This window comes from Protopterus annectens, chromosome 1.part1 (genome assembly GCF_019279795.1).
Source record: "Protopterus annectens isolate FY-2018-M chromosome 1.part1, PAN1.0, whole genome shotgun sequence".
Lineage (NCBI taxonomy): Eukaryota > Metazoa > Chordata > Ceratodontiformes > Protopteridae > Protopterus > Protopterus annectens.
Window position 1 is genome coordinate 788,905,204 of NC_056726.1, and position 25,810 is coordinate 788,931,013.

A 25,810-nucleotide genomic window follows, 5' to 3' on the forward strand; every position below is an offset into this window, starting at 1 on the left:
GTCCCCCAGTCCTTATCCACTGGGTCATCTATTAGGAGTGTGTTGTCAATATGATAGTTACCAGAGATGGATGACTTTCTGAAGGATACTATTATAAATTTCTTGGTACTTAGTTTTAGCCCATGGATCTGACACAAGTTGTTTGTCTGTGTCTTCCTGTTCTGGAGAACATCAGTGTTTTTGGGGGTAATTCTATGACTCCTCGTAATTTGCAGTTGTCTGTAAATTTGGTCAGCCAGGGGTCCATTCCATTGGCCTTGACTTCAAAGAAGTAAATGCCAAACAGGACTGGTCCTGGGACCAATTGAGGGTCTCTGCTTGTGAACGGTCTCTCTGTAGAAGTGGACTCCTGGGTCCTGTCTGTGAGCCAGCAGGCCATCCACCCGATGCAAATCCTGATATTTTCTGACTTTGTGTCTCTCTGTATGGAAGACACTGTAGTCACTGGGCATAGTGATTTCAATGATCAATGCTACTTTTGTCTTCTTTTCATGGACCACTATATCTGGTTTTCTTGCATCTATCTTTTGAATTGTCAGTAATGGGTGAGCCCATGTAATGTAGACTTCATCATTTTCTATGATGATTTGTGGCTCGTGTTTCCAGCGTTTTCCAGCTAGTTCAATATTACAATGTATGCACAATCCCCAGTGCAACGGTCTTGCCACATCATTATATCTTTCTGTATACAGTCCTTCTGCCATTAGTATATTACAGCCAGCAACAAGGTGTGCAACTGTTTCTGTTTTACAAAATCTACATTTGTCTGTTTCTCCCATGTGTTCAATGGACTCTGTAAACCAAGGTGTACTTAGGCCATTATCTTGGGCCGCCAATATTAACCTTTCATCTTTTGGTTTGAATTCACCCTTCATTAATCATTCCTGATTTCGATCCTGATCAACATGAGGTTTTTCTAGGAGTTTACTAAATTTGCAACTATATGTATGCATTTTCCACATTTCTTGCCTTCTCATCTGATCCTTCACCTTATATTCTTTCTTTTTTCTATTTTGGCACATTTAGTTGCTGCTTGATTTTTATCTACTTCTGGTTTGATTTCCATTCCCACGTGATGCCAATATGCTTCTGCTAGACTAAGAAAAGAAGTAATCTTAGATTTACTCTCCTCATGTTTCAAAATTTTCACTATGTTTGGTTCTTGTAAGGTCATCAGATACAGTATGTATATAATCCCATGATTGCAAATCTATACATGTAATCAATTTCAAGGAGGCCCATACCTCCTTCAGAACGGGGACTATATAATCTTGGCATACACTTATTTTTATAAACCTTTGATAAGCAAGAAGCATCCTTCTTATTTTCTTGTCTAGTCTATCCAACACCTTTTGGGGCCAGTCAATCACTCCAAAATTGTAAGTTAGGAAGAGCAAATTGTTTTTTGCTTGAATTTTGTTCCTAGATGTCAATGCTGTTTTCAGGATTAAAGTCTTCTAAAATATTCCTTACTAAGTTTTATTAGCATTTTTTTCATGTTTTATTGTTGATCCTTCATCAATTCCCAAATATTTATACACTCCTTAAGTTCTTTTATATCACATTCTTATCCCACTCTGATGTTTTCTTGTTGTTACAACTTTCCTGCTTTAAAGATTATGTTTGCACATTTATCAAGGCCAAATGACATATCATCTGAAAAACTTTTGACTACTTGCAGTTGTGCTTTCAGTTCCTCATCTGATCAGCTATACAGTTTTAAATCATCGACAAACAGAAGATGAAAATTCTTTACACTTTGTTGCTTTCTGAAGCCAAATTACAGCCATGACCTAATCTGTTAAACAGACAGCTTAATGGGTTAAGGGCAAGACAAAAGAGCAACGGTGACAGAGAGTCATCCTGGAATATCCCCCTTTGGATTTTTATCCCTGGAATAATAATTTGTCCTTTATCATGGCTTAACTGCAAAGTGGTTTGCCACTGTGATGGAATTTATCAGTGTAGGGTTGCATCTTATACATTTTTAAGCACTCTTTTATCCATGAATGTGGGATACTGTCAGCTGCTTTTTTTTGTAGTCAATCTATGCAATACTTAGATTCTTCCTCTTTTTACAGTTCTCCACTATGACTTTATTTAGCAACAAATGATCATTTGTTCCATATGACTTTCTTTTATTGGCCTTTTGTTCTACTGCCATAATTGAGTTTTCTTCTAAATGACTATAAATTCTGTTGGCATCAATTCCAGTGTATAGTTTATACGTCATCGGAAAGCAAGTTATTGATCTATAATTTTTAGGGTAGCTTTCAGGATGACTCAAGTAGGAGCACTGTTTTTCCTGCTGGTTGTCAGGTTGGTGTCTGTTTGGGGTGCACATATAAATAGTTCTTACTCATGGCTAAATCTTCATGCAAAGATGTTAATACTTTTAACCAGAAGTTAGATACTGCATCTGGGCCTGGGGTTTTCCAATTAGAGGCTTTTCATAACTTTGTTTCAATCTCTCTGGCTGTTACTTCATCCCGTTTCATAGCCTGTACCTTTGAATTTCTTAGTCTTTCTTTTACTTCTTCTATCCATTTAGCATCTTTGTTATGTTCCACAGGATCTTCATAAATACTCCTCCAAAATGTATCTATTTCTTCTTTTTTGGTAGTCTTTCAATTCCTTTTACCTTGTTTCCCAATTCTCTATAAAACTTTTTTTTGGGTCATCAATAAATTTATTATTTTGTACTTTTCCTTTATATTTATCTGTGTGTCTTTTTCTGCCTGTGCTGATATTTTTAGTTTATTATTTGTGATAGTGCATGATAAATCCTGATCTGTTATAATACTGCACATTGCTTTTATCATGTCCATCTTTCAGAGAATTTTTGTTGATCTTTTCCCTCTTCTGCACTCTTCTAACAGTGACACTTTTTGTCTTAATAGCTTTATAGTTTTTTCTCTATTCAATACTCCCATGATGGTATTCGATTTCTCTCCTTCATTTCCCTTACTACCCTGTGTTCTTGTGGTAGAATTGTATCTGTTATTAATTTAGCTGCATAGTAACATACCCTGTTTACTTCTGTTATATTGCATGGATCTCTATGGATAGTCCTAATTACTGGCTCAGTATAGATGGCTTAGTTAACAAAAGGGTCTACACACAACTGTGTATTGACTTTAAGGTTGTGGACATAGCTAATGAATAACTTGTGTTTGTCCTTGGCCTGGTAGGCCAAATTTACCTCAAATGTGTCATTGGTAGACTTTATTTTGCCTCTGAGGTGTTTGTTTAGTTTGATAAGAATGCTTTCATCCTGCTAGGTACTACACCTCCAAATCTTTGTCATGATTTTCTTTCTTCTGCATAACCTTTTGATGTTGTGATTCCATCAGAATGGACTGTTGTTTTTTAGTTAGTTCTGTACTTATTCCTGGTGAAGACAGTTGTCTCTATGCAGCTATTAAAATACTTGTATAGGGTTTATGTGAACAGTTCTGCATAGGCAGCACTGTTCTTGGAGTTTACAGGGTTAGCTGAGGTACTGGGTTAAATTTTTACTTCAAAGGAGAACATTGTGTGGGCTGACCTTACCAGAGATGACATTATACTAGGGGGTGTGCAGCTCTCTCCCTTATTAGTGAGGGCCAAATCCAGTATGTTTGAGCCCCTGGTTGGTGTGCTCAAAAATCTGGTCCAGAGAGTTTGTGTTTACAAAATACAGGGATCTCTGTGCCTGCATGTTTGGTGTTGTATATGATTCTCAGTTAATAATGGGGCAATTAAAGTCACCCATGAACATGGTACTGAGATGGATAGTTAGTTTTTCCAGTAAGACTAAATACATATTATGGATTTCAAGGGTTATAGGGGGGACTGTCAATGTGCTCTCTGCTGCTTTAAACCATGTCTCAATAACTGCATAGATGTCAGCATTCTCTAGGTTGAAAAGAGCTTTTCAATTACTATGTCGGAAGTACTTTCGGTTTAACATGATCTAAAAAAGAACTATGGGAGAGGACAATGTTTTACCCAATTTTCAAAAGTCAGTTACTAAATGCTTAGCAGGGAATTTATAATGATGGAACGAGAAATGCTTTTCTAAATTCAACATATCAGGATCTGTTAGCAAAATCTAAGCTGCACAATAGCAACCAAACAATTTCAAAATAAACTTGCATATCACAAACTTCAAGTGCTTCACTTCAGTGTATGATATAGCTTCAGGGGGAAAAAGCTCAGCATGTTCATTAATTTTTCATTTTCCAATGTCTAATTTATCTTACTCAGGGTAACAGGAGAGATAGAGAGAGAGAGCCTAGCCCAGCAAGTATCTAGCACAAGGCAGAGAACCAATCCGGGAGAGAAACTCACAGACACACCTACAAGGTAATTTAGAATGGCACAGCACCACACTCTTTAACACACACACACACATACACACACACACACACACACACACACACACACACACACACACACCAGCGTGCACATGTGTGCAGACATGCACAACCCTACAAAGCAACTTAGAGGCTCACCAAATACATACACACCTACAAGGTAATTTAGAGGCTCATCAGTTCACCTATGAATTCCTCCATGAACACAGAAAGCAGATACATATTCCACACAAAACAAACCCCAGTTCTGAATCAAAATGGGGAACCAAGTGCTGTAAAGCCTGAAAAACTGTCCCTTGCTGCACTGCTTAATATGTCTGATACAATAACAAAAATGTTAGAAACAAACATGCAACAATCCATATGTTATTACCATTCAGCTTTATGTTTTTGAGCAGATACTCAGAACTCAGTGAAAAAGAATGTGCTTAAAAGTAATGTATGATAACCAAAAATTAATAACGTTAACTTTCATTTACAAATTTAAGTTTAACATCTCCATGAAAATTAGAGAAACAAGAAAGAACAGACCATGTTTCAACTGGCTGACACATGAAAAAAAGGATGAAGTTTCAACTTGATGAAAAAGTTTTTTTTTTTTTTTTTTTTTTTTTTTTTTACAGAGGGGCACACTATGCTTACTTAAATATACTAACTCCACAATCATACATCTACAGAGAAAACAAAAGAAATCATGCAACCAACATCACTACAGGAATGCTAAGAGAAATTACACTAACGGTGATTTTCAGTAGCAAACACACAAACTGCTCAGTCATAAGTCAGTTTACACCAAAGGGTTCAAGCCTTTTTTCTCAGAATTTATTGAATAGCCATTTAAAAATACAACTATGAACAACTATGAACAAAACCTGAAAAATAAATGCATTTTTCTACTCTGTCTCACATTGCATTTCAGAGCTTAGCCAACTACAATAAGGGCACATATTTATAAAGATATAAAAACTATGAACCAGTACATACTACTTGTTAGAAGCCTCAGGAAATCACTGTAGTGGTCTGGAAAGTGATACTTCAAGATCATGGTCCAGTGTTTACAGAAGATGCTGAAAGGCATTAAAAGTTCTTCTTCTGGGTGCATGCCACAAGATGTAAGGGCCACATGAACCAGCTCCAGCAATTTTGAACGCTCAGACAAAGAAGGTCTGGTATTCAGCCACAAAGGAAGGTCAAACTAAAAAGAAAACAAACATATTTTCAAAAATATATCTGTGCTTATGTTTAACACAGCAGCTTATAATAAATCTCTGAGTACTGGGAAGCTTGCATTATAGGCCCCAAAATAACTTCTAAAGCCAAGTAATTATCTAAGTATATACTACATAAAATATAGACTCAAAAAACTAAACTGAGTAATATAAACCAATACCAGACATTCAAAAATAGCATACACTCTTAGTTGATCTATAAAGAGGACCCCACTGAAAGGTTACACAATTAGATATATGATCTCCACATGTCAGCAGTCAACAGCTTTTCAAGAAAGTTTCCACAGCTGGGGACAGATGCACACTGACTACACATACGTGTACATATTCCACATGACCATTATGTATTACTGACACTAGTGAAAATCAAGAATAATGAAGGTTTCACTCCACCAAAGCTAACAAGTGATATACAGGTACATATCTGCTCAACTTAACAAGGATTTCAAAAGTCACAGTCTGCTAAGACAACTGGTCACATGCAGGAGGCCCAGAAGGAAGATATCCTTGACATATACTTTCTGTATATTGAGTATCAAGGAAACTCTTGCAGGTTCCAATGTTGAGTTCCTTTCTAAGTAGTACAGCAACCTGGGCAGAAGGAGACATAAAAAACACACAAGACAATGAGAAAACCAAGCTAAAAGGCCTACCTAAAAACCTGGAAAATAAAAGGTTGTCTGGAATGGCAGCACCACAAACCAAGACAGAAGAGATGACATCTGATAAGGGTATCTAAGCAAGCAATGGAGGCAGCTAGTCATGGAGGACAGGACAAAACTGAACTTTAGGCCAATGGGCAAACTGCCCACTATCATGTAAAACAGTATCATATCATTGAAGACAACTTCCTCCAATGGGGTGAATGAGGGATTTGAAATTTCCCACTCGACTGAAGCCGAAGGATAAGTAAATCCACCCCAAAACTAGTTAATTTTGAGAAGAATCATCTCATTCATGAGTGAGGATAAATCACTCTTACTACCATCTAAAACCTATCCCTACAAGAAAATGGAGGAAAGGAGAATAAGGACTTCAGAGATGACAGAAATGACAGAAATGCTAGAAGTTTAACTACACTCAACTGAACTTGTATTCACAAGGTCAAGTACACCACGGCTGACCAGCACACCAGTCAAAATAGAAGTTCAAGACCCCAGAGGGAAGAAGTGGGGAGCAGCTTTCAACAGACAGGGATGCTATCCATCTGGTGCTAAGTTCTAAACTGTGCCCCAACCAGAACCAAGTGTGTGACATTCTTCAAACCTCCCATGTGCAGAAGTGACCCTGCAACAAGGATCTAGAACACTTGGACACCTGCAGGCAGTTAACTAATAAACACAAAGGGAGTAATGGTCAATCTTACAGAGAACCTTTCCCACTTAATTGCAAGCAGAAGTCAGCCAGCAGCTTCCAACTCCACCTGCTGGTTGCCAGCCAGATAACAAGAAAGCCCAGAAAACAAGAGTCTTCCTAGGAGGCAAAAGGAATCAATGTCCTTAATGAAAAGCAAGGAACAATCCCAACCAGGCTCACAGAAACAAAACATTTGAGCAGAAACAAACCTTTTCTAGTTGTGGATGACTCCCACCTATGGATGAGCTGAGAAATCACAGACATGCTTCCAGGAAGCAATGATTCCAGCCAATCCACTAATTAAAATCACAGTTCAAACTCTGGCCTACCCTCTGGTTGTCAAATACTCTCTCAGTGGAGTCTTCTGTCAGACTTCTCTAAGAAATTCTGCCACAGAAAAAAAAAGACAGAGACACAGATCATTCGTGCACTATAGCACAGTCAGAATGAGGGGTAATCTACCCATCAAACAGAAATGTTAATAAAGGGAATTATTAATCAAGCATTAGTATATAGTTGAAAAATTAAAAGGAAGCAACAGCCACCTCAACACAATGTCAGCAGCAACATCTATGTAAAATGGGGGTGATCTACTAGTAGGGTACTGTATATACATGATTATGAAAGATCAACAAGGACTAAGCTAACACAATTTTGAAATCAATACCAAGCAGGTTTCTGGTAACAGCAAGATATAAAAGTTACTTTACCCAACATTTAGTTGTTAATATTTTTCAGGTGCAAGACAGCTACTCATTTACTTAGCAATACACTGGTAGTCTATCTGGGCATTCACATGTGTGTGGATATGATTAAAATGGTGGTTTTGAAGTCTGTTATGGAGACAATGAAGACTCTGCTTCTTTTTTTTACTCAAATGATTTTTATTTTGATTAAATAATAATTTAATACATTCATAACATTCAATAACTACTTACAGTATTTACATTCAGATTGACAAAAAGGATTCGGATAAAAACATTTATAGTTAAACAATAAGTTAATATTTAAACTATGATAGTTAGGAGGAGTTTGGTTCCATCTGTAGGGTATCTATCAAATTCAAAACTTTCCTCCACGGACTATTAACCAGTGGTTTAGGAAAAGTTCTTAACTCTTTAGTTCCTTTCTCCATTAAATACATTTCTTCAGTGATGATAGGAATTCCTCCATTGTGGGTGCTACATTAGAGTTCCATCTTCTAGTTATACATTTTCTGGCTATTGCTAACATTGCCCACAACAAATACAGGTTATCTTTCTTCATATTATTACTATTAACAGCATTCAATAAAATTAAAGACTTTGTCAAAACAAATATATCAGTATAGATAGCTTGAATAAATTTGTTAATCTCATTCCAATATGATTTAATATTAGTACAGTCATAAAATATAAGACACCAGTCAGCATTAGTGGACAGATGACATCTCCAACATAACTTGCTGTTTGAAGGGTTCATTTTTGAGTTTCTCAGGTGTCAAAAAGGATCTGTGTAGAAATTTCCAATGAAAAATCCTCCAGAATTGTGAATAAGAAGTTAGTTTAACTGAAAATAAAATATGTTTGCTTTATCTTCCATTGATAATGATACTTGAAATCCTTTAGTTAGGTATTGTCAGTAAGAATCTTTATGAGCTGTCTTATAGACAAAGTGTTATACAGATATGATAATTAATTCTTAACACTGATATTATTATACAGAATTCCAAAAATCCAGTTTATAATTTTTGGGACGGTTTTGAAGGATGAGTTATGTATTATTCTACCCGGATCCTTAGAGTATGCTGTGATACTCTGAAGACTCTGCTTCTTAAGTTGGGAAAATGTAAGCTTCATTTTCTGAACCGAATCCAGTCATTTAAGTTATTCCTCCTCCTTCCCAGGATACTATTCATTTTGAGGAATCTGCCCCATGTAACTAACATTTTCTCAATACATAAATAGGGTTCAGAGGATGATCTCTGACTTCATCTAGGAAGGCGAAAAGCCTAGAAAAAATAGAAAGACTTTTCATTCCTACTAGATACAGTGATTTCAGGGTCTCTTCATTTATTTTGATATGGCAGAATGGTTGTTCAGGAGTTCCTGTTAAGAGTTACACAGGCAATAAAGCCAATACAGGTTCTTTATAATTGCATTTGAGTACCCTATCCAACAAAACCTGGGAGTCCAGGGGGACTGATCCCTGGTTCGATACAACCTACATAATAATCATAGGATCACAGGAGATTACTAGGCTATCGACCAGGAGGTCATTTCAAGCCTAGCTGTTTCATCCCGATGTAATACCATAGATAATCTAGTCAATATCCAGGACTGTATTAATTACTGCCCATGTTCAGTTGGGTTGTGGGTGCTATCTCCGGTAGGAATTTATGGTGTCCCATCGACTCGTTGAGGTTCCTTTTGAACAGTGTCGTAGAGGTGTTCTGCTTCACATGAATCGGCAGCCTATTCCAAAGATGCGGCAGTTGGTGGGAGAAAAATCTGTCCCTCCAGCACGTCCTATTCAAGTCAAAGGCCATATTTAGGTCCCTGAAATGGGTAGCTCTAGTCCTGTTTTCTTTACAGATGTGCAGCAAATTCATTAGGTTTGAGTTGGAGGTCTATACAATACAGAGTACAATGACAGGGACTTTAATTGGTCTGTGGAAGACACATGCTGGAGTCCCTTTATCTTCTTAGTTAGAAACCTCTGTGGTCTCTCCAGTTGCTGCAGGTGAGTTGTATGATACATGCCGAAAGGGGTGTTATACTCAATTATTGGCCTGATTAGTGAAGAGTATAGACGGTTTATAACCTCCTTTGTTCTAAAGGTGATGCCTTTGCTAATCAAGTGTGTGACATAGAAAGCTTTCCTTACAACAGTAGACACATGGTGTCAAAGTTAAGGTCGCAGTCTACTTGTGATACCAGATTTCTTACCACTTAGTAGGTACATAGGGTATTATTGTTAATTTGATAGTGTTAAGGGACATTATTTTTACTGAAGGGAATGATAATGCATTTCTTTGCACTCAGTTTGAGACTGTGACTAAGACACCAGTTGTTGGTCTGGGTAAGACCCTCCTTAAGTACACTGACATTTGGGGATTCAATAATTGCACACAGTTTGGAGTCGTCCGCAATCTTGGTCAAAAACCTTGGTTGTTTCATTGGAAATGACAACCCTTCCTAACTCCATTCTCCTTTATATGGAATCATCCACTTTATATTCATTGACTATAAGATTATTAAATGGATGAATTGGAAACAGGCAGGGATACACTATATCTCTCATCTATGGACTACCTCTAAATGGACAATCCTAAAATGGGATGTAATCAAGAGCACTTTTCCTGCACAAGTTTCCCATTGATGTGAATATTTACAGCTTTGGTCCTGTTTCCTTTCATCAAGTATAATAGAGCGGGGGAGGTGCAAAACAAGTGGAGACAAATGAAGCTCTTGTACTTTACCCACCAGACACTCAACCAGACTAAGCCGATTTTTTTGACCACCATCTGATAGAGAATCCATGTGACCTAGTTTTAGATAATTTAAACAAATGGAATCTGAGGTTAGCCAGTTCCGTCACTCTCAAGGAATGGTCTTACTTCTTATGAAGTATAAGGGACAACAGATGGCATCTGGTAGATAGATTTACCTATGCTCAAGTACTCTGATATTGGCACCATACTCCAGTTAGGCTACATGCTCACAGTCTTGCTAAAGACAATATTTGTTGGCACTGTAGACAGATGAAGGATCACTGCCTGCAAGGTATAAGTATTACTGAGCTTGATTATTGAGGGATTAGCATGGGCACTGACATAAAATTTTGGATTTTTGGTATCTGCAACAACAGTTTAAATACGAAGCATCAGAAATGTGGTGGATTAGGACAATAGCATCTATCCTTCTATTGATTTTGTTTAGTAATTGGAAATGTTATGCATCTTTACATTTTTAGATCATTCTACAAATTTCAGTAAATGGTTAAACAAGAAAATCAATATGGTTAACTGACAAGAATAGTGGAGTATTTTCATTTAGAAATTGCAGAAAGTCTAGAATTATAAGGAATTATTTATGTGTTATTGAACTATTTGTTCTTTCTTGTTTAAACTATAACTGATAGTGTTTGATGAGAGTACTTTGTTGATACACATAATGTTGTTAAGTGAACGTTATGGTGGTACAGTAAAGATTTTAGTCTCCAAATGGCAAGTAAGAATGATACTGCTAAGGGATCTCAAATCTAGTTGGAGTCAGAGACATCCTTAACCACACTGCTAAAAGGTACCAAAGGTTCAGTCCCCAATGTAAAAGAAAACTCTACTGAAGAATTAAGCCAGACCCTTGAAACTCCAACAGCCAAAGGGTGGAAAACCACATATCATGGGCAGACAAAAAAAAAAAACCTAATGTAAGAGGGACATATCTCGTATGACAAGATAAATTAAGACCAGAACCTTAAAGGCGACATGTCAGCAAACTGGTAACCGATGTAAATTCTGCACATGGTAATAAAACACCCTGCTCAGTAGCCAGGATGCAGAGATTTGCTCTTGCCAATGATAGAGTTCTAACGCTAAACACCTCAGTATTACAGTACTCCATCCTGGAGGAGACTGATGCATTTATCACTACTGAAGGACCCACTGGAAAATAATGAACTTAAGGGAAATATTCTTCAGATGAAAGCATGAGTACTTGACTATAGCAGACACCTGGTCTGGGTGGGGGGGGTCAATCACAAATATGACCTCTAAAGATCTCACCTTCAATACTGCAAATAATATTACAGGAAACACTAGAGCAAATTTATTATGAATGGAGGCATGAATGGTCATAGCCACTGTCTTAGGAGTACTAAGCTTCAACCAATGATCTACTATCCAGTTATGGATGAAGTTCAAATATGAAGCTATTTTCTTTAAGGCAGGCCTAACAAAATTATGACTGAAGGACTGGTAAAACTGTGTGCCAGTGTAACAGTGACAGTTTAGAACTCTCCTTCAAATAATGTCTCTAAGCAGCAGCATACACGTAGTGAACAATTTGCCTAAAGCTAAACCTTGTGGCACTCCACATGTCGACAGAAGGGAAAGAAGGCAAACCCATATACAGTCCTTTGAGTATGACCAAGAAAGTAGGAGGTAAACAATTCCAGGGAAACATCCGAGATGACACAGTAGTTTCTCAAACAGGGCAACATGATTACATGGTCCAGCACATAAAATGCAGAAGAGAGGTCTAAAATGACTATGATGAAATTAAGAATAGTGATCTCACAAAAAAAAAAAAAAAAGATTACTGAAAACCCTGACAAGGGCTATCTTCACACACTACCACGACCAATGACTGGCACTCAGATATGACTCCATTTGCACAAAAAGCTCTTCTCAATAAACTTGGCAACATGTGAAAGATTTGAGACTTCACTATAATTATCTGGATTGTTTGTATCTAAGCCAGCCTTCTTAAGGACTGGAGTAACCAAGGCTTCTGAAAACCAGTTGAAATAACTCCACCTCTAAGAGACACCACGTAGATTTGGTAAATGGACTCACCATGTCCAACAAGGTGTAACTAGGTTGGCAGTCAAAGATCCAACCTCCAGGTGATGGAATCCATCATGGAAATGAAAGTGATAAATTCCACATAATCCAGAATACTAAATTTATACCAAAAAAAACATAGTGGCCCCCTCTGCTGGACTACTAAACTTTCTTACACATGCACTCAGGACCATGATCCAGACAAGCTTGGTGTTGAAGTACCGAGCAGCAAATGTACACTCTTCTTAAAAAAAGGCTTCTGGGTGGCAAGGCATGGCAGACAGTTAAACCATCAACAGAAAAATGCTACTATTGATTCACTGCCACTGAGAACTCCTGAGACATGTATAAGGACCTTCTCTGAGTAACCCTGGTCTGATAGATAAATGTTCATTCTAACACAAGCCTTATTTCCAACCTTTGTACTATCCTTCTTAAAGCATGGAGCTGAAGACCATACTTTGGATGACAAGGCACAAGGTGGACAGAATGTATATTGTACACAACTGGGGGACAGTATGTCAAGAGAGGCAAGTGAGGCACAATTATAGACCTCAACTACCTCATCAATGTTCCCGGCAATGAACTCTTGTGATCAATAACGTGAAATAGAAATTAATGAATCATTTCTACAAACTACCAGGCCCTGGTTTAGTAGCAATACCAGAGGTAAATCCACCACAAAATGAGTAATGTTGTGGCCTAATCAAATGACAGATTTCATCATCAGGTCATTGATTAGAACAGCCAGATTACTGCATGCCATACCTCTCAAAGTCTTATTACTGTATGCATACCTCTCAAACTCTTAGTGTAAGAAATCTGGAGAAAGCCTAAAATAATGAGATAGACTTAAAATACTCCTCTTATAAAATTAAAAAGTTGCTAGAATAACAGGATTTGTGTTAGCATGCATTTTCTGAAGGATATGAAGTCTGAAACACTAATGTATTTCATTATTCATTTGACTTAAAGCCTCAATGATTTACCAGAAAACCACAAATTTTATGAGGAACAGGCCAAAAATATGAGGTAAAAATCTGGACATTCTACAAAAATGTGGACTCTTGAGAGGTAATGATGTATGCCAAAATACATGAATAGCTGAGGTAACCACCCAACCACAACCAAATGCCTTCATAACTCAATAACACAGATAAATCCTTTTTTCCCCTCTCCAACCACCTCCTGACCACTCACATCCTCAAGCTATTCTCCTTGACATCCCTGAGTCCCGTATTTTTTCCTCAATAGGTATCCAGGTCATGACCCTTCAGCAGGTGGGCCCCCCAGTTCCTTGCAAAGATGCCCTCAACAGTTTTCAGTGGTTAAGCCCTAGGAGTGATGGATCTAATGAGGCGCGGAGAGCTTGGAAGCTGATACTTGCAGCAGCCAATCACGTTGGTTGTGGAGGTGGCTAGTGAAATTATATCAGGATGCTGTTACTACCTTGACTTAACTTCTCCAAGTCTTTTGGGTTTCTAATGCAACAATGGGACGGACTCCATTCCTAAAGTCAGGCTATAACTAAAGTTCATGAAATTAGTACTGTTTTGGTTTTTGATTTTAGCCAAAATCACTCTTTGCAGCACCTGCAATGTGCCTAGAATCGATTCCTTCTGCAATTCATACGGAGTTAAAAGTACTGGCAGCATATTTAAGTATGAATGTAGATTCATTTTTATTAGACCCATTGCTCCCACTACTACTGGAACTGTCTGGGTATTTTCTTCCACATGGGTCTTGTTTCTGCCTGCAAATCCTGACATTTTATGACTTTGTGCCTCTCTGTACATAAGACACTGTAAACATTAGGTGTAGCAATTTCAATCATCAATGCTACTTTTGCCATTTTTGCATGGACTACTATACCTAGTTTTCTCGCATCTATTGTTTGAACTGTTGGTAATGGGTGATCCCATGTGATGTACATCATTCTCTATAATGATTTTTGGTTCACGTTTTCAATGCTTCCCTTTCACAATCTCAAATGCAACAGTCTGGACACATTATTGTGTCTTTCAGTGTACAGGCCCTCTCTATCACAAGTGTATCACACCCAACAAGATGTGCAACTGTTTTAAATTCTTTTTTTTACAGAACCTATATTTGTCTGTTTTTCCCACATGTTCAATAATCTTTGTAAACCATTGGGTATGAAGTCCACTATCCTGGACAGCCATTATCAATCTTTCACCTTTTACACCTTTTCACACCTTTTTTAATTTCTCCAAATCTTTTGGGTTTTTAACACCATGATGAGAATGGACCCCATTCCTAAGTCAAAGTATGATTAAAGTTCATGAGATTAATATTGTTTCAATCTTTGATGTCAGCCAGAAATGTTCTGTGCAGCACCCACAATGTGCCCAGTAATGATTCCTGTAATTCATACAGAGTTCCAAGTAACTGCAACATATCTAAATATGACTGTAGATTCTTTTTTATAAGACCCGTTGCTCCTACTACTACTGGAAGTGCCTGGGTTTATTTCTACCTGCAAATCCTGATATTTTATGACTTTGTGTCTCTGTACGCAAACACTGTAGTCACTGGGTATAGCGATTTCAGTAATCAATGCTATTTTTGTCTTCTTTTCATGAACCACTATATATGGTTTTCTCGCATCTATCTTTTCAACTGTCGGTAATGGGTGATCTGAAGTGATATAGACTTCATCATTTTCTATGATGCACTGTGCCTCATGTTTCCAGTGTTTTTCAGCTACTTCAGTATTATAATGTTTGCACAATCAACAGTGCAACAGTTATTATTCCTTTCGGTATACAATCCTTTTGTCATTAGTATGTCACAACCCGAACACGGTGTGCGACTGTTTCCAATTCTGTTTTACAAAACCTACATTTGCCTGTTTCCCCCACATGTTCAATGGCCTTTGTAAACTGAGTACATAGTCCACTGTCTTGGGACGCCAATATTAACCTTTCATCTTTTAGTTTGAATTCACCTCTCCTTAACCATTCCTGTGTTCGATCCTGATGAACATGAGGTTCTTCCAGGTCTGTTCTATACTTGCAACTATATTTATGCATTTTCCACATTTCTTGCCTTCTCATCTAATCCTTCACCTTATATTCTTTGTTTTTTGGTGCATTCAGTTGCTGTCTGATTTTTACCTACTTCTGGTTCATAGGTTCATAGATTATTACTAGGCTAACTGCCCTTGTGGGTCATTCTAAGCCTAGCCAGCTACCCCATGTGAGAATCAAACCCTGCATCTTGTGTTTGCAAGGTAAACACCTTAACCATTATGCCAACCTCCCACCCTTTGATTTCCATTCCCACTTGACGCTGATATGCCTTTGCTAGACTAAGAAGAGAAATCATCTTAGATTTATTCTCCTCATGTTTCAAAACTTTCACTATGTTTGGGTCTTGTGAGGTCAGATGATATGTATGCCGTCTCACGACTGCAGATCTATACATGTAATCAATTTAAAGGAGGCCCATACCTTCCTTTGGATCGGAAAATATATAATCTTGGTATGCACTGATATTTATAAATCATTTGGTGAGCATGAAGCATCTTTCTTGTTTTCCTGTCTAATCTATCCAACAAGTTTTGAGGCCAGTCAATCACTCCAAAACTGTAAGTTAGGATAGGAACACATTCTGTGTTAAAGCAACAATACTGTGTGAGGCTCCTGGTCTCCACCAGAGGTTGCTCAAGCATCTGTTTCCCCTCCACCCCCATCCCCAGTATTGGAAAACTAGTCATCAATTTCATCTTATGCTCTGGCCACCCCTACCAGCAGCACAAGTCTAGTTCTGAACTTGGATTGTCAACAGCACTGATGGATATCTCTACATCAACAGGTGGGCTAAGATAAACACATTATTTTACAACAGCCACAGACTCCTTGACAATCAAAAAAATCATCTAGAATTAGTCAGACTGATGACAACATAGAGCAGAGAAAGAAGCCCATGAACATCTGAAAGAACATCCTTTCACTATGTCGTAAACAGCAGCCAAGAAGGTAATGACAGGTTGTACCTCCATCCATGACACATTCAAAGGAGTTATTAGTACTAGCCTTATCCTTCTTCACACTATGACAGGACAATGAAAGATGGTAGCCTCAGCATCATATTGACAAACCATAGGATGCTGAACAACTGAAAACACAGGGACACTGTCACCTTAAGAAATGATCCATAATTAGAATCAATCTAGTTGTAATCAACTAAGAAGATGGTAGGTAAAATCCCACCTGCAGTGTAAGATAGGTTAGAAATGAACAACAAAATATGGAGTTATACTGCTGATACCTCACAGCAGACATGAAAAAGGATTATTTCACAAAATGATGGCTTCTGGATAGAACAGCTGGCTTCCTGAAAGTATGGCAGGAACAACAAAACAGCAATTAAAGAATGCATGGAACACAACTATGGCACTTTTTAGCATGCAAAAAATAAGCAAGTTTCTGTATAAGAATCTGCAACTTGTCCAATAAGCAAGGATTTAGGAGATTAGGTGGGACAAGTGATCTCTATTAGCAACCAAAATTAAAATGACATACTCACCATAACTATACGTGCTGCGGTAGCGTTGTCGCCTCACAGTAAGACGCTGTCCGGTTCGATTCTCAGCTAGAGTGTCTTCTGAGTGAAGACATGCATGAATGGGAGTACCTTCGTTGAAGGTTGTGCATCAGGGCTGGTAAATTAGCATGTAAAAATCAAGTACCAATCATTAACGGACCGGAGTTCCACTGCGGTGACCCCTAACCGGGAAAAGCCGAAAGACACAACAACAACCATAACTATGCATCTGTGTTGTTCATTTTCATTCTTCCTCAATGATTGGGGTCTCTGATCCAACTTGGTCACTTTCTCAAGTTTCTCAGATCCAACTATCGAGCTCGTCCCTCCACTCATAATGCCCCACTCAACCTGTTGCACCTAAGACTGAGTCTGCTGGCTTATAAGTCCTACAAATAACTAATAACTAATCCTAGTTATAGACAAAATAAAACTAGTAGTAGAAGAACTGGGGCTCACACCTGGAACAAAAGTTGCACAATAACCCCAAGGTCACTCCAGGAGGGGAGAAGGAGGAAGGAAGGTGGGGAGTTGAGGAAAAATGAAAACGGACGACACAGATGCACAGTTATGGTGGGTGCATAACTTTAACATCTGACATTATCCCTTTCATTCATTCCTCAATGACTGGGACAGAGTCCCCAGCTAAGTGGACCTTGGGTGGCCGTCATGGAAGGATATTTCAGACTACTGCAGAACCAAAGGCAGCTCTGCTCCTGGAAGTCAAACCCAATTTGTAATGAGCAATAAAAGTATGGGCATTAGACCAGGTAGCTGCTGTGCAAATGTCAATAGAAGTTTTATATCAAAAGGCAGAAGAGGTAGCCATGGACCTGGTTGATTGTGCTTTAGGAGGCCTTTTAGGGATAGGCCTTGTTGACTGTAAACAAAGGAAATGCAATCAATAAGCCACTTAGTCAGGGTAAAACTGGTAAGCCGAATTTGTCTGGAGAGGAGAAGACAATTGCTCTGACTTTCTAAAATCTTTTGTTCTATGAAGATAAAAATGTAGTTCTCTGTGTTCATCCAAGAGACAGAGCATGCATTCTCCTCTGTTAGCAAAGCTAGGAAAGAAAACAGGCAAATTAATGGCTTGATTAATATTTGTTTTGCAGGCTACCTTAGGCAAAAAAGGATGGATTGGTCCGTAAGGTAACACTGATTTTGTGACAAATAAGATAAGGAGATACCTAAGGGTGGGAGGTTGGCATAATCGTTAAGGTGTTTACCTTACAGACACAAGGTGCAGGGTTTGATTCTCACCACATGGGGCAGTGGCTGAGCTAAAAAAGCCTGGGGCAGGCAGCCTAGTACCTAGTATGAATACTATGAACCTATATGGGGGAGAGAGCTTGGAGTTCAGAAACTCGTCTTGCAGACGTAATGGCCATCAGAAAAACATTTTTCCATGACAAAAATTTTAAATCAGATTTAGCTGATGGTTTCACAGGGTTTCTGAGTTAACCACTTGTAGCATGACTGTCAAAAATCCTAGGGGTCAAAGGGTCCTTCACTGGGGGGCCTAAGCAAGAAAGTACCTTTTAGTAAAGCCTTGCACAATTTTGAAGAAGCTAAAGAGGAAGCATTTTTTCTTGACTGAAAATTAGATGTGGATGCCAATAGCACTTTGATAGAAGAGAAATTAGCTCCTTCTTGAAAAACAGATGCTAAAAATTCTAGGATAGCAGAAGTAAGAGCACTGAAGGGGTCCAATTCCCTCTGTAGAGCCTAAATAAATAATCTTTTCCATTTACATTTGTAAATCTTCCTTTTACAGGCCTTGTGGGAAGACAGAAGTATCTGTCAGACTGGGGAGGAAAGCCTGGGCTGTCTAGCAATCAGTGGAATAGGAGAAACTATGGTGGCAATCTGAGGCCTGGAATGTCCAGATGATCCATTATGGAGGGATGAGAAAGCAGGTCTGGATTGGGATCCAGTATCCATGGTGGATAACAAGGGTGAGAACAAAAGAAGGGGAACCACACTTGACGAGGCCAAAAGAGGGCAATAGGGATAATTGTGCTCTTCAACCAAAATGTCTTCTGTAAGAATTTGGGAATTTCAGGTATTGGGGGATAAGCATAAAGGAAACTGGAGGGCTAAAAATGGACTAAAACATCTCACAGTGACCTCTCCCCCCAGAGGGGGGATTAGGGCAAAGAACCTGCTGCACTTGTTGCTGAGGGGAGATGCAAAGAGGTTGCTGCAAGGTTGGCCGCAACAACAGAAGATTCTCTCCATCACTGATCGATTGAGAGACCACTCATGAGGCATTAAAATGGACCTGCTGCATTTGTCTGCTAGAATGTTAGACTTCCCCGGTATGTGCATTGTCATAAAAAAGCAGTTGGAGGAAATGGCCTACTGCCACATTCGCATTGTCTTTTGACATAGGGAGTGAAACTGGGTCCCCTCCCCCTGTTTGTTGATGGACCAACACCACAGACATGATGTTGATTTCTACTGCCATCGTCCTAAGAGGAAGAACATCCTGGAAGGCCTGACACATTAGGACTGCTCCCATCTCAAGGACACTAATATGTGAACTGGTCTCTTGTGGGGATCACGTGCCTTGGACCTTCCGTCCCAAGAAATGCCCCCCAGCCCAGTTGGGAGGGTCCATTGTGGTCTTTGCATACTTCAGTGACTTTGACTGGAAAGGACAAGAGATGGTGAAGAACTGACCACGGAACAGCTAGGGTCCACTGAAGAATGCTCATATAAAAAAGGGCCATAGGAACTAAGGTTATGGCAGCTGCCATTGACCCTAGAACCTGAAGAATAAGTCTGGCTAAGGGAGGAGGATGTGCAATAATTTTCTACACCTGGTACCTGATGAGCCTTACTTGATGTGGTGCAAAAAAAGGCTATCTGACTGTGTTCTGCACAGCACCTATCAACTACAGGCTCTGAAAAGGTTGAAGACGAGACTTGCAGATGTTGACCGAGATGCCTAAAGACTGACATAACTTGAGCAAGTAATCCCTGGATTTCTCTAGAAGATCTTTGTTTGAATTGGTGAGGAACCAGTCTTCTAGGTATGGAAACACTCAGAATCCCAGAAGTCTCAAGTGAGCTGCTACCACTGCCATGCATTTGGTAAACACCCTGGGGGCTGTGGTGAGACCAAAGTGAAGGGCAATGAACTAATAGTGAATGGTCCCTAGCCGAAAGACAAAACTTCTTCGGGATTGTCTGTTCATCTTGATGTGACAGTATGCATCCTGAAGATCGATTGAGCACATCCAATCATTCTTGCATGGAAACAGCAGAATGGACTGAACCATGTCCATTCGGAACATTGACTTCTTCACAAACTGATTAGCTTGCTTAGATCCACAACTGATCTCAAGTCTCTGGTTTTCTTTGGTACTAAAAAGAATCTTGAGTAAGTTCTGAATCATTTCCGGTCTGGGGGGATCTTATGGATGACTCTTTTGTCTATCAGCTTTTGAATTTCTTGAGCTGCTGCCTCATTCTGACTGAATGGGAAGTAGGGAAGCCTTTTTCTTTTGACTGGGGGAACCTGGGAAACTGGTATAAAATAACCTCTGGATATGATTTTTAGCACCCAAGAATCTTTTGTTATTGATGTCCAGATGTCTAGGTGCACAGACAAGTGCCCCCCCAACTACTTCCAGAGGTGGGCAATTGGGCAACCTTACAGGAGTGCTGGAAGAGTTTATCTGACAGGAATCTCGGAAACCCCAGTTTTGTAGGCCTCCCTGCTGTGAGAACAGCATCTTCCATTTGACCTCCTCCCTTTGCCTCTGGGAGAGTTATCCTCATGTGAAACTTGGAAAAGGCCAAGGGAATTATTAAACCGCATTTTCTGGCCTCCTCTTTGATTCCTGGAAAAGGATAGGTGAGGGGTAGAAACGTGCATCCCTATGGCAGACAGGGTCTTTCCATCCTGTTCTCTCTGGGAAAGTGTTTCCTTTACAGTAAGGCCAAATAAAGATGTTCTATCAAAAGCAGCATTGATGAAAGAAGACTTGAAAGGCTCAGCAAAGACATTTAAGCCCATCCAGGCATGTCTCATAATGGCTATGCCTGAACCTGCCATCTGTGAGGTGCCCTCAGCAGCATGGGAAATTAGCCTCATGGATGCATTAGAGATGGATAAAGATAGTGGCCAGTTGTGAAGAAGACTTCCTGTAGTCCTCCACTGACATGGACTTGGAGAGGGATTTGGAAAGTTCCTTAGTCAAATCCTACTGTAACCTTGTGAAATGAGACATGTAATTCACAGACCATAAGGCAAGGATCGCTGAGGCAAAAGCGCACTTCCCAAATCTGTCCAATGCTGTGGAATCACTGTTAGGGAGGTGGACAGTGGAGCTCTGCTCTCCCAGCTCCCTTCTTTGTGGCTATGGCCACAATCATAATATCAAAAGGAACTCCCTTGCTCCAGTGTGGCCTGTCTTTAGGTGGAGAAATTTATCAGGGTGATAGGGAATGGGTTCTCCAGAATTCAGATCCTTCCATGCTCAGTGAGAAACTCGATTTAGAAGCTCATCTGCTGGGGGGGAAACCACCCAAGACAGATGGACCAGACACAAAAGCTTCCAGAAAAACTGACTCCATTTGGGAGGGGTATCAGAGGACCAACTGGTCTTTTGCTTGAAAATTTTTAAGATATCTCTGAAGAAGATGTCATCCAGTGATGATCTGGGGGATCCCCCCCCCCCCTTCATCAAAGTCAATGTCTTCTGTGAGAGACTCCTGAGAAGTGTCTATGTGTCTCTTCTTATATGTTTTTTTTCAGAGAGGCTCTTCATTGGGAAGATTTGGAGAGGTATCTGAAGAGGGGGGAAAGTCCTCAAGGGGGACTGTCTGGATGCTTGATGGGGCTAGCTGTCCCTGTGAAATAGGCCTGGGAGGATTAGATCTTGGACCAGAAGGAGGCAAGACTGTAGGATCTGAAGAGGACAGAGTGGTCAAATCTCTTGGATGAGACAAGACATTCTCCACTACCTCAAAGGCAAAAGAACCAGGAGACACCACAGCTGGCTGCACTGGAGTCAAAGTTGCCAGTGTTACCATGCCTCAACCCTGCCTGGAGCCATGCCTTGAAGGGGGAGACGGGCATAAGCTGTTCAATGCTGAAGCTCCAAGGGGCATAGACAGCTCCAACAAACACAGAGTGAAACCCAGCCCCCCAGACCCAGCTCCATTTCAGCTCCAAGACTCATTCTAGTCCAAAAGGAATCTGAGCCAAACAAGTCAGGGAAGCAACTGCAATCGAAAATCTAGTTGCCTTTAGATCCAACACTGACACTCACGGATCTATTAGATCCAAGGGTTCAGATCAGAACCACCAGCTGGATTGGAGAAGGAGAGATTACTGCATGTGAAGTAAAATGGAGGCTCAGAGATCCAGTGGAAGATGAAGACAGGACAACCTACATCTGAATCTGAACTCTGAGGAACTTCCTCATCATCTATCCACTTTCATTTCTGAAAGGCTCCTGGATGATCTGATGAAGGAAGAGGTGGACTGGGCCAGAGACTCTCTCCTCAGGGTCTCCTGAAGGAAAGGAAAATGGAGCCAAGGAGAAACACGGTCTACAGTTAACCTTGGGGACCAGGTACTTGTAGACTTCATATGAGTAGTTGTTGGATCTGAAGATGTAGGATCTGACTGTTTCTGTTTTGGATCCGAGAAGGTCAGGTCTGCTATCTTTTGAATCTTTGGAGACCGCTTATGTGATTATTTTGCCTCCAAAGAGGCTTTAGATAATTTGGTGGGGGTTTGAGCCCTTGGAGTAGATGATGAATTTGAAGAAGATAGCAGCAATCACTTTAAGACTAACTTGCTTCTATGGTTGCTAAGGGCCCAGGAATTAAAGGTTGCACAAATGTAGCAGTCTGTGTTGAAATGAGAAGCTATGAGGCAGTAGACACTCTCCCTGTGGGCATCAGAATTAAGGATCTTATGCCCACAGGAAGTGCATTTTTTGAAACCCGTTGGTATCTCAACCATGATACTGCACTGATTTTAGCCTAGCCAAGAAGCTATACTAAGAAAAAGGAAAAGAAAGTTTTTTTTTTTGGACTACCAACAACGACAGAGAAAATACCCTATAGAGGGTAGAAAAAAAGGTGGAAAAAGTACCAACAGCCACCATGAGGTAGAAGAGAAAGAGAAAAACTACTGCAAAGAAAAAAATCGAAAACTCAAGAGACTAGGTAAGGGATGTGGACAAAGTAGGAAAAATAATATGTTTTAGAGAAAAAAATGAAGATTGGACTTAAAGTATGGAAAAAAACTGTCTGAGAAGGAACCACATCTACAGCAATATGGCAGCAAACAAGATCTGAGGTGGGTAGAGGGGAGGAGCTCGAGAGTTGGATCCAAGAATCTAGTAGAAGCAGCAAAGTTAGATCAGAGATTGGATCCGAGACCCCAGTCATTGAGGAATGAACATAATGGACAGCATCAGATTCCAGATTGTTGTGACTGAAAAAACAATGTAGTAGCCATTGTACTATTCAGACCCTCCCTTACAGACAAACTTCTGTAGCAATCACTCTGTATTGCCAGACAGATGTGCAGAGGGCATGAAAACTGCATCTGTAGCCAACTCGTACATAGGAACATTATTAGTCAAGGGATCAAGAGGACCATAAGATGTCTAGTCATATACACTTTTAAGTAGACACACTTAAATGTTTATGTCTCCCTTTCCAAACATTCAATAGAGCTCACTTTCTAAATTGAGCAGAGATGTACATGACAATCCTAGCATAAACTTGTATCTACCCACTCAATCATAAAGACTAGCCTTAAGGGCAGTCAAAGTACTACTTTGTTTGACCTGTAGTGGTAACATTCCATACGCTGGAAATACATTGAGTTAGGAGCCTTTCTCTCCAGTGAGTTTTGTCTACTTGATGTACATTTTGGTCCTTAGCACAGGTGTTTGTAGAGCCACTGGTTTTGTAAATAAACAGGAGGTCATGTAGCACTGTCTCTTTCATGACTGAAAAGGTAAGTGACAAGGCACCTTACAGCAAGCAGAATGTAGGCTAGCGAGTATAAAGATGGTTATGCTAATATGTTACGACAGCTGAATAATTTAAGGCTTTTAATTTTCTTGGTAAGGTATCTTTCGGGTCTTTCTAGTTGAGCAAAATCCTCTGATTTATACATACTAAAGGGGGCACTGTATTCCACAAGGGTCTGGTAAGGGAAGACTACAGTGGCAGGAAAATGTCTTTAAATCTTAAAGGTATTTCACTTTAAATTAACTGAGTCAGAAAGAAGAATTTCCCGAGCATGACAGAAACATGGTGATCGAATGAGACAGAATTTGTCCATATAAGTACTAAGGCCACTTATGATCATGTGTGACAGAAGATGAATGCCACTTATAACATATGAGGTGGGAACAGCTTTTTGCCACATTACTTTTTGCATTTAACTTGAGAAAGTTTTCAGTACACCAGCCGTGTGCATATTCCAATCCTTTGTTGGAGCCATTTAGTATCAGTGGATAACAGTGCACTCTTCTGTAATATTAGACTGGATAACTACCAAAAAGATGTCAAACAGGACAGATGGCCAAACAATGATCCCTGTGGTGTCCCACTAGTTTCAATTTTGTATTCAAAGAGGGTATACCAGCAACTCTCACAACCCTGGGATCTGCTGGATAGCCAATCTGCAATTATGTGGATAACACAGGGGTTTACATTAAGTTTGTAAAATTTTTAACAGCAAAGGATACAGTGTCAAAAGTCTTGGTCAGAGCATGATAAGTAGTGTGCTCCAAGTATCCACTGTCCACAGCCTCTGTAACCTTTTCACAGAATCTTACTAGGTTCAAGAGACAGGATGTGCCCTTCCCAAAACCAAACTGATTAGGGCCTATATCAGTTAAATTGCCTTTGCCTGCCAAAATGAGTTCTGCTATAACATGTTCCATAGCTTTGCATTTAGTGCTGGTGAGACTGATGGGCTTATAATTGTCTGAATCTAAATTTTATTTTCTGGTCCCATGGAAATATATTTAGTCTTTGACAGGAATTTTAAGACTTTCTCCAATATGACTTCATAGGAAAGTAGTCATGGATGCTGGGGGTAAAAATATGGGTAGGTGGGGTAAAGTTAGCACTACATTTCTGTGCCAATATATTGATATATACTTGGGACTGGCATATATGATATCATTATAAATGAGCTCACTGCATTGTTACACATTATGCTTTAATGTCCTGACACAATGAAAAAAATTTGTAGTTTCCTTCGGTATCTCATACTTTCCTTTACATTTGCTCCACACCGATAACAACAACGTAAATGTAAAACACACTGATACTGGATTTACTACACATACAACTCGGCTCGGATGGTGAAAAAACTGTTTAATGCCAAAAACCATGAAAATCCACAAATAAGTTAAGCGCTTTCATCTGACTAGCAGACTTCCTCAGAACAAAGTTAATTGGTACTGAATTCATTAAATACCAAAATGTTGGCGCCTAACACAAAATCACACAATGATCATCTTAAAGAAATACATACATTTCAACACTTCTAAAGTACATAATTGCAGAAATGCATAAGCATATTTACATATTAGATCTATATATAAAAAAACTCCTGTAAAATCCAATAAAAATATATAAACATATATATGTCTACATATATACATAAAATACATGTAGAATTCTTAAAATTTGAAAAATTAGGACAAAACTAAATATGGTTTTATACTAATAAAATCATTAATACCTGGGTGTCTAGT

At 39.4% G+C, this 25,810-nt stretch overlaps 1 protein-coding gene across 2 annotated transcripts in view; it reads right to left on the minus strand.

Moving 5' to 3' along the window:
- Nucleotides 1–25,810, minus strand: part of EPG5 (ectopic P-granules autophagy protein 5 homolog) — a 2,535,958-nt gene that overhangs the window by 744,645 nt on the left and 1,765,503 nt on the right. For both annotated transcript variants that reach the window (XM_044078183.1, XR_006365599.1), the window contains exon 31: nucleotides 5,343–5,553. In XM_044078183.1, coding sequence (XP_043934118.1) covers nucleotides 5,343–5,553 — 211 coding nt within the window. The remainder of the gene's footprint in view (nucleotides 1–5,342; nucleotides 5,554–25,810) is intronic.